Source organism: Diaphorina citri, unplaced genomic scaffold (assembly GCF_000475195.1).
Source record: "Diaphorina citri unplaced genomic scaffold, Diaci psyllid genome assembly version 1.1 scaffold3661, whole genome shotgun sequence".
Taxonomy (NCBI): domain Eukaryota; kingdom Metazoa; phylum Arthropoda; class Insecta; order Hemiptera; family Psyllidae; genus Diaphorina; species Diaphorina citri.
Window position 1 is genome coordinate 7730 of NW_007381061.1, and position 9537 is coordinate 17266.

The window sequence follows — 9537 nt, forward strand, 5'->3', positions numbered from 1 at the left end:
TGATCTAACTTATTTTCACCACAATGGCTGAGAATCCGGTCAAATATTTCTTTGCTGGTGGAGTAGGAGGAATTCTAACTGTCCTCGTAGGACATCCTTTTGACACGGTTAAAGTACGCCTTCAGACAATGTCCACAGAGAAACCTCAATACAAAGGTAGGTAAGAAATTTGATTGGTATCCTATTGGTGAGAATGTAGAGGCAAATAAATTCAAATCATGGATTAATTCCTGTAAGACCTAAGTAAGTTGTTAAAGGTGTCATTTCACCCTTAGTCCAATTAAATAAATCATGAATTCTCCGTTAAGAAGCTGTGAAAGCCTCTTCTGAATTTTTGTAGGTATGACAGCATTCCTAAGAGCCTCCTTGACTAACTTTGCCATTTCTACATTTTTTTCCTTTTACTCTGGTAATGCCACCACTTTTTTCTAGCTTTCTACTCATTCAGAATAGTATATCCTTATAATCTAATGGGGACATACTACCAAACAAGCATGCCATGACACAGACCACAAGTTTTTCTTCTTCTCTGCATTAACTGCACCTTTTCCCAGTTTCCCAGTTTTATTTTGGGTTGGCGTTACCCTCCATTATTCTGCTCCTCCAATCCCTCTTTTTAAAGCTTTCTCTTATCTCTCCTCCTCAGTTTTGACCTCCCTCCCTTTCTCTTCTCTAAATAGTTTCTCTACTTTTTTACCTATGTTACTCTCACCTCTACTCTCCACATGCCCAAACCATCTTTCTACTTTCTTCTTTCCTAATCTTCCTATGTTCACAGTTTCTCTGATTTTCTCATCTCTTACTTTTTCCTTTCTTGTCAACTCAATAAACTTACACATGAATCCAGCGCATCACAAGTTGATCACCTTTATTCCAGGTACCTTCTCTCCTAAGTCCTAAGTAAATGTGTGATGTTCATTATGTAAAAGTGTGATATACCTAAGTAAATAAGTAATGTTCATTATGTAAAAAGAAAAAAAAAAAAAATAGATAGGCAAGATTACTAACTTATGAGATGAGAGCAATCTCTCTATAAGTTAAGTATTAGCTTAAGAGATCGTTTTTATTGTACATCAATTTTAAAATAAATAAATAAATAAATAAATGGTTATATTCAATCAATCAATCAATCTCCCTCCCTTTCTCTTCTCTAAATAGTTTCTCTACTTTTTTACCTATGTTGCTCTCACCTCTACTCTCCACATGCCCAAACCATCTCAATCTACTTTCTTCTTTTCTAATCTTCCTATGTTCACAGTTTCTCTGATTTTCTCATTTCTTACTTTTTCCTTTCTTGTCAACTCAATAAACTTACACATGAATCCAGCGCATCACAAGTTGATCACCTTTATTCCAGGTACCTTCGACTGTTTCACCAAGATCGTTCGTAATGAAAGCGCCGTTGGCTTGTACAAAGGCATGGGAGCCCCCATCACGGGAGTAGCTCCAATATTTGCTCTTAGTTTCCTCGGTTACGGTGCGGGGAAGAAAGTTCTGACCAACGAGAACAATGACAAGCTGGCACACTGGCAGTATTTTGTAGCGGGGAGTTTCAGCGGGATAACAACTGCTGCTATAACAGCACCAGGTAAGGCTATTAGCCAGCCTAGTTAGCTTGGTTAGTAGAACGTCACCTTGTTAGCGCTAAGCCATAGGTTCGATTCCCGCCTGGGGCGGATTTTATCCTGAACAAATAATGTTTGTTCTAGAAACGGCTTCTCCTATCCTGTTTTCCTTGTTCGTAATGAAAGCGCCGTTGGCTTATACAAAGGCATGGGAGCCCCCATCACAGGCGTAGCTCCAATATTTGCTCTTAGTTTCCTTGGGTACGGAGCAGGGAAGAAAGTTCTGACCAACGAGAACAATGACAAGCTGGCACACTGGCAGTATTTTGTAGCGGGGAGTTTCAGTGGGATAACAACTGCTGCTATAACAGCACCAGGTAAGGCTATTCTCTTAGCCAGCCTAGTTAGCTTGGTTAGTAGAACGTCACCTTGTTAGCGCTAGGCCATAGGTTCGATTCCCGCCTGGGGCGGATTTTATCCTGAACAAATAATGTTTGTTCTAGAAACGGCTTCTCCTATCCTGTTTTCCTTCTCTCAATTTCGGGACTATAAGATCTTAGCAGTTACAGTTCCCTCTATCAAACCTCTTTAAAAAAAAGTTAAGTATCATTAGACAGTGTTCTAATTAGTTTAGCTGCTTTGAGTTCTATTCACTAAATTCATTTGTTTCCAAAGGGCTTAAATTTGGAGAAAAAAGGTCTAAAATATTTTAACACAAAGAGGTCCTCCTCCTATCTCTGCTACAGAGTTTAGCTTTATTGGAAATCTACTAAATTCAGTTTTATTATTATTATTATTATTATTATTTTTAATCAAGTATTGATTTATTTAATTTTCAATTTCGGGACTATAAGACCTTAGCAGTTACAGTTCCCTCTATCAAACCTCTTTAAAAAAAGTTATCATTAGACAGTGTTCTAATCAGTTTAGCTGCTTTGAGTTCTATTCATTAAATTCATTTGTTTCCAAAGGGCTTAAATTTGGAGAAAAAAGATCTAAAATATTTTAACACAAAGAGGTCCTCCTAATTCCTAATGTACTAGATATCTCTAGTACACAGTTTAGCTTTATTGGAAACTTACTAAATTCAGTTTTTTTTTATATATATTATTATTTTTAATCAAGTATTGATTAATTTAATTTTATATATTTTCCATCTTATTCTCTCTATTCCAGGGGAGAGGATAAAATGTCTACTTCAAATACAATCTAATGAGACAGCCAAGGTTTACTCAGGTCCAGTTGATGTGGTCCGGAAGTTAGTACGCCAGCACGGAGTCACTAGCGTGTTTAAAGGTGAGTTTCGCCAGTCTAGTTATCCTGTCTTCCTTTCTCCTATCTGTCTTCCTTTTTTCTTCTCTTTCAGCACGGTAAAACCTCAGCAGTAACCTTACAGTTCCCTAGCCTAGAGCGAACTTTTTTTTAAAAGAGGTTTGACAGAGGAAACTGTAACTGCTAGGGTCTTATCGTCCCGAAGAGAAAGAAGACAGGATAGGAGAAAGCCAGCCGTTCCGAGAACGAACATTATCCGTTCAGTATAAAATCCGCTCCGCTCGGGAATCGAACCCGCGGGCTAGCGCTTACGAGGTAGACGCGCTACCAACCAAGCTAACTAGACAGACTGGCAATATTTTATTTTACAACTACTGAATGACAGATGTATGTGTTCCCAGGTCTGTGTGCCACCCTACTGCGGGATATACCAGCCAACGGAGCATATTTCGTTACCTATGAAACCATTAAGAACTTCCTAGCTGATAGATCAACCTCTCCAAGTGGAGAGAAAAAGTCTGTGTCTATGTTAAGTACGATATTTGCCGGCGGCTGTGCGGGGATTATGTACTGGGTAGTGGGTAAGTGAAAGTAATACTTCTACCACTGTGTGAACATCACACGACTTTATAAGCATCAGTATTAGTAGTGCTTTATTTAGTCTGTCAGCTTAGAACAAGTTGTTCCCTTTCCTTCCCTTTTCCAATTAGTTCTTCTCGATATAAACATGGTTCTTCTACTAGAACTCTTTCAGAGAAAAAGACTCTTCTCTCTTTCAGGTATGAGGTATGCCTTGTACAGTTTTACGTCGAAACTAAAGGCTTTGTACTTTCCATTTCAGGTATGCCTTGTACAGTTTTACCTCGAAACTACAGTAATACTTCTACTACTGTGTGAACATCACACGACTTTATAAGCATAAGTATTAGTAGTGCTTTATTTAGACTGTCAGCTTAGAACAAGTTGTTTCCTTTCCTTCCCTTTTACAATTAATTCTTCTCGATATAAACATGGTTCTTCTACTAGAACTCTTTCAGAGAAAAAGACTCTTCTCTCTTTCAGGTATGCCTTGTACAGTTTTACGTCGAAAACTAAAGGCCTTGTACTTTCCATTTCAGGTATGCCTTGTACAGTTTTACCTCGAAACTAAAGGCTTTGTACTTTCCATTTCAGGTATGCCTTGTACAGTTTTACGTCGAAACTAAAGGCTTTGTACTTTCCATTTCAGGTATGCCTTGTACAGTTTTACCTCGACACTAAAGGCTTTGTACTTTCCATTTCAGGTATGCCTTGTACGGTTTTACCTCGAAACTAAAGGCTTTGTACTTTCCATTTCAGGTATGCCTTGTACGGTTTTACCTCGAAACTAAAGGCTTTGTACTTTCCATTTCAGGTATGCCTTGTACAGTTTTACGTCGAAACTAAAGGCTTTGTACTTTCCATTTCAGGTATGCCTTGTACAGTTTTACCTCGAAACTAAAGGCTTTGTACTTTCCATTTCAGGTATGCCTTGTACAGTTTTACCTCGAAACTAAAGGCTTTGTACTTTCCATTTCAGGTATGCCTTGTACGGTTTTACCTCGAAACTAAAGGCCTTGTACTTTCCATTTCAGGTATGCCTTGTACAGTTTTACGTCGAAACTAAAGGCTTTGTACTTTCCATTTCAGGTATGCCTGCCGACGTGCTCAAGTCTCGTCTTCAAACAGCACCCGAGGGTACCTATCCGAACGGGGTCCGCTCTGTCTTATCTACCACACTGAGAAATGAAGGACCCGGTGCCCTGTACAAGGGAGCTATACCTGTGTTCCTTAGAGCATTCCCAGCTAATGCTGCTTGCTTTCTGGGAGTAGAATATACACTGAGCTTGCTTAATAAGTTTAGTTAGTAGACCAGCTAGAGAGAAAAGCACGTTGAATACTCTCCAATGAATCACTAGAGTTAAGTAACGTCTTGTGTGGTTGGTATCTGGAAGGGTGAAGAACAAAATATTTTTCAGAGCATTCCCAGCTAAGGCTTTCTTCTTGAGTACTTAAAACGACTTCGAAATTTAGTAGCATCATTTCAAGGAGGTGGACATTTATAAAAGCTTTGATTCTACAAGTTACATAATTACGTACAAGTTCAATCGTTTTTAAATTAACTTCTCAGGTAATTTTTCTACAGATATTCTATTGTTTTTATTTTGGTACCTTATTGGGATACATTTCAATTTCAAAGGGACACTAGGTATATTTTACCTAATAATCATTACTTTGTTTGTTTAAAGTTGAAACAATAGGATAGGATATCTTGATATCTTTTTCTATTTAATGTTTAATTTAATCAATGCATCAGCCGTGACTATTTATTCTAATATTTTTTATTTATAATTGGTGTACGTAATTTACATTTTATATTTACATACTTTTATTTTCATAATTATTATTTATTTAAATCGCATTCTGAATAATTATTTCCTAGGTATTTTCTTCAAATTATCCTTTTCAGTTCAGGAAGTTAGAGGGACCTCTATATGTTACCTAACGATTATATTTTATCTTTGTTGGAACTCCAGGATTATATTAGTAACTTTTATTTAAAATATTTTATATCTTATGCCAAATTTTATCCTACACAGGTAACGTTCGTTCTCGGAACGACTGGTTTTCTCCTGTTCTGTCTTCCTTCTTTCTTTGCTTTCGGGACGAAAAGACATGTAATTTTTTTCCTACAAAATCCGCACTTATGCAACTTAACATGTCAATTCAATATCCAATTTAGATGTCATTTTTGTTTCGTGCTTGTCTTGTAAAAGGTGAAGAAATTCTTCAAAAGATTACGCTTAGAACTATTTTACAGAGTGGAAAAATGACACAACAGGTTAACCAACATCTTGAAAATTTTCCAGGAGTGTGACAAATCGTTTTAAACACTGTTGGTATCCCATCTTTGAACATATAGTAAGAAAGTAATATTTTCCAGAAGCTACTAGATCTATACACACTACTCTGCTAAAACTTAGCAGTTGAGCAAGAAACGATTTTTCTTCATTTTAGTTTCAATATTCAACACCGGTCACAAAATACCCAGAAAGTTAGGGGGGCGAAAGAAATGAAACAAGGAGTCTACTTTTTGTCTAAAATTCTTCTTCCTAGACTTTTCCTAATTAAATAGGGCCCTACATAAAATTAGGGGGACTAGAACAGCCTACCCAATACCCATACAATAATTATCGCGGATTTAATCCCTCTGATAAAACCAAGTTCTTTTCCCTACAACAGAATTTCTCTCACTTCTAATTATTTCTCCTGTTTCGTTAAAAACAGATTAAGGGGGCGGAGCACAAACAAAAGGGGGAGGAGCTAAGATTGACTTTCACTTTCCCTTACTACATTCTTTCATCCAATCAGAGAATGGCGTTATTTCGTCCAATAAAAATCAAGGGGCGGAGCAAAAACAAAGAGAAGGGAGCTAAGATTGACTTTCTCTTTCCCCAATTACATTCTTTCGTCCAATCAAAAGGGCTTTAAGGGGCGGAGCTAAGCTAGAATATCCCTACATCTTTCATCCAATCAGAGAACGGCGTTATGTCGTCCAATAAAAATCAAGGGGCGGAGCAAGAACAAAGAAAGGGGAGCTAAGATTCACTTTCTCTTTCCCCAATTACATTCTTTCGTCCAATCAAAAGGGCTTTAAGGGGCGGAGCTAAGCTAGAATTTCCCTACGTCTTTCATCCAATCAGAGAACGGCGTTATGTCGTCCAATAAAAATCAAGGGGCGGAGCAAAAACAGAAAGGGGGAGGAGCTAATTTCCCCCTCCACTAGGCCATGGTAGAGTTGAGAATTTCATCCACATGAGCGAATGCGCATGCGCCCAGCCCCTTCTTGGACATGAGGGCTATGAGTTGACGCGCATGCGCTACAGACACCTCTAGGGGGGGTCGGGGACTAGAACAGCCTACCCAATTACCCATACAATAATTATCGCGGATTTAATCCCTCTGATAAAACCAAGTTCTTTTCCCTACAACAGAATTTCTCTCATTTCTAATTATTTCTGTTTCGTTAAAAACAGATTAAGGGGGCGGAGCACAAACAAAAGGGGGAGGAGCTAAGATTGACTTTCACTTTCCCCTACTACATTCTTTCATCCAATCAGAGAATGGCGTTGTGTCGTCCAATAAAAATCAAAGGGGCGGAGCAAAAACAAAGAGAAGGGAGCTAAGATTGACTTTCTCTTTCCCCAATTACATTCTTTCGTCCAATCAAAAGGGCTTTAAGGGGCGGAGCTAAGCTAGAATCCCCCTACATCTTTCATCCAATCAGAGAACGGCGTTATGTCGTCCAATAAAAATCAAGGGGCGGAGCAAAAACAAAGAGAAGGGAGCTAAGATTGACTTTCACTTTCCCCTACTACATTCTTTCATCCAATCAGAGAACGGCGTTATGTCGTCCAATAAAAATCAAGGGGCGGAGCAAAAACAGAAAGGGGGAGGAGCTAATTTCCCCCTCCACTAGGCCATGGTAGAGTTGAGAATTTCATCCACATGAGCGAATGCGCATGCGCCCAGCCCCTTCTTGGACATGAGGGCTATGAGTTGACGCGCATGCGCTACAGACACCTCTAGGGGGGGTCTGCGGGCCAGATTGCTTGATTCTGTCAACAGAGAGAGAGAGAAAGGGGAGGGGATTGTTAGAATCAAAGTCAAATCATTAATTATTTGTGGTAAAGCACACAACTTTGTGGATATCAAAGGTTGAGTGCGAAGGGCATACACTCGTAAAATTTGTAGCCAAAACTAAATGTCAGCCCAAAGCAATCACTCTAGTTAGGGCTGATTGAGAGGCTGACGGAAAACGCCGACCCCGTCTGTACGTGAACACGGGAAAAGGCGAAGAAAGAAGAGAAGAAGACAGCATGACTTATAGTGTGCCTCCTATGCAATCAATTTCCATTTTAATTTATTTTAATTTTTTACACTGGTAATGCCACCATTGGTAGCTACTCGATTAAAGTAGCTACTCAATGGTCCTCACGAGGCACGAGGCTGTGTGCAACCGCTTGGTAATCAGGAGGGCGTGGGTTCGAGACTTACCTAGGATGGCGGAATTAAGGGCTGCACACACAGTTTCCCTATGTACAGGATGTAGTTGCCAGCCGACTGGAGAATTCCAGGGGTTAGAATACGCTAGAAGACTGAAAGCATCCTGGAACGAAACATAGAATAACCAATATGTTACTTCCTTTGATAGAGGGAATTGTAATTGCTAAGGTCTTATCAACCCTATCTTATCGGGTTACTTTCTGGTGTTCTTGTGTTGACCCAGCACCTGTTACTTGCTTTGAATCTTTGATAGAGGGAATTGTAATTGCTAAGGTCTTATCTGTTTAGTGTGGAAGACACGGATTTCAAGATTTCAGACTGGACATTTATTGTTACAAATCATCTGGCCAAAACTGTTTAGTGTGGAAGACACGGATTTCAAGATTTCAGACTGAACATTTATTGTTACTAATCATCTGGCCAAAACTACCAAACATTATCAACCCTATCTTATCGGGTTACTTTCTGGTGTTCTTGTGTTGACCCAGCACCAAAATGAGAAGTATTGTTTTTTTCTCGCCCCTCTAATGAGAGACATACTACGACACAGACCACATGCGTCTAATGTAGCTGTTGTTTAATTCACAAAGTTACTGAGTCTACCATCAATATGCGTTGTTTAATTGCTATGGAATAAAAACGGCTGTGAAACACTCCTCTTTTTTTTAATACCAAAAGCGATTCTCGCCCGGGGCGGATTTTATCCTGATGGGATAATGTTCGTTCTCGGAACGGCTGGCTTTCTCCTATCCTGTCTTCCTTCTCTCTTCGATTTCGGGACGATAAGACCATAGCAGTTACAGTTCCCCCTGTCAAACCCTGTCTTCCTTCTCTCTTCGATTTCGGGACGATAAGACCATAGCAGTTACAGTTCCCTCTGTCAAATCTCTTTTTTTTTTTAAAAAAAAAAAAGAAGAAGTAGAAAGAGAGGATAGGAGAAAGCCAGCCACTACTTACTTGCAGCATTTTCTGGTTCTCCTCATTCTTCCCCTGTTCTTTTCTAAGTTGCCAATTTTATGGCCAAGTCTACTATCTACAGCTACACTAAAGACCAGGAAAAAATCTGGTCTTTGTTTTGTAGATAGCAGTCCAGATCGATGGCCGAGAGACTCACCTGTGTCAAAGCTCAAATTGAAGAGTCCCTTAATTGATGCCCTATAATTTCAGGTATATTCGTGGGTGGTGATATAAGACTTCAGCTGCCTCAAGAAGCTCAAAAGTTCGATGATATTAACGAGGATTTTCTTCAGGTGAGTATATTTGGTGGTGTAATAATAATAATAGTGCTTATTTATACTGCTAGCATAGGACTGAAAAGTCCCTTTACTCCAGCAGTAGGCTACTACTATTATTGTGGGAGTCCCTTAATTGATGCCCTATAATTTCAGGTATATTCGTGGGTGGTGATATAAGACTTCAGCTGCCTCAAGAAGCTCAAAAGTTAGCCACTCACCTAGAGTATCCGTTCTGGTAAGGTGTGGCTGTTCCGTTCGAAGCATTCCCATTGGACACCTCATGCCGAAGAAATACAATCGACAAAAAAAAAAAAAAAATCTGCCTGGGCTGGGATTGAACCCACATCCTTCCGATCCAAAGGCGAGCGTCTTGACCACTC

The 9537-nt window shown here is 39.3% G+C and overlaps 2 protein-coding genes across 3 annotated transcripts; one reads left to right on the forward strand and one right to left on the reverse strand.

The window, feature by feature from the left end:
- The first annotated feature begins 6 nt into the window (after positions 1-6).
- Positions 7-5175, forward strand: LOC103520468 (congested-like trachea protein). 2 transcript variants are annotated; one of them, XM_026831572.1, is made up of 6 exons: positions 7-156; positions 1358-1381; positions 1736-1942; positions 2742-2861; positions 3239-3418; positions 4506-5175. In XM_026831572.1, exons 1-6 carry the CDS (start codon positions 24-26, stop codon positions 4721-4723), a joined length of 882 nt encoding a protein of 293 aa, XP_026687373.1. In that variant the 5' UTR covers positions 7-23; the 3' UTR covers positions 4724-5175. The 2 variants fall into 2 exon arrangements, with proteins under 2 accessions (XP_026687373.1, XP_008483786.1); XM_008485564.3 differs by lacking the exon at positions 1736-1942 and having other exon boundaries at positions 1358-1588.
- A 682-nt stretch (positions 5176-5857) lies between these two features.
- LOC103520469 (ran-binding protein 10) lies at positions 5858-8924 on the reverse strand. The gene is made up of 4 exons (XM_008485565.3): positions 8880-8924; positions 7914-8025; positions 7440-7474; positions 5858-6746 (listed from the first exon to the last, which is right to left on the reverse strand). Exons 1-4 carry the CDS (start codon positions 8886-8888, stop codon positions 6639-6641), a joined length of 264 nt encoding a protein of 87 aa, XP_008483787.2. The 5' UTR covers positions 8889-8924; the 3' UTR covers positions 5858-6638.
- Positions 8925-9537: the final 613 nt, after the last annotated feature.

Coding starts and splice junctions, on each gene's coding strand:
- LOC103520468 (XM_008485564.3), top strand. CDS start 24: ATGGCTGAGAATCCGGTCAAATATTTCTTTGCTGGTGGAGTAGGAGGA. Junction 1,589..2,741: donor TGCTGCTATAACAGCACCAG/GTAAGGCTATTA, acceptor TCTCTATTCCAG/GGGAGAGGATAAAATGTCTA. Junction 2,862..3,238: donor AGTCACTAGCGTGTTTAAAG/GTGAGTTTCGCC, acceptor ATGTGTTCCCAG/GTCTGTGTGCCACCCTACTG.
- LOC103520469 (XM_008485565.3), bottom strand. Junction 7,475..7,913: donor CCTTAATTCCGCCATCCTAG/GTAAGTCTCGAA, acceptor CTCTGTTGACAG/AATCAAGCAATCTGGCCCGC. Junction 6,747..7,439: donor CCCGCAGACCCCCCCTAGAG/GTGTCTGTAGCG, acceptor CCCCCCCTAGAG/GTGTCTGTAGCGCATGCGCG.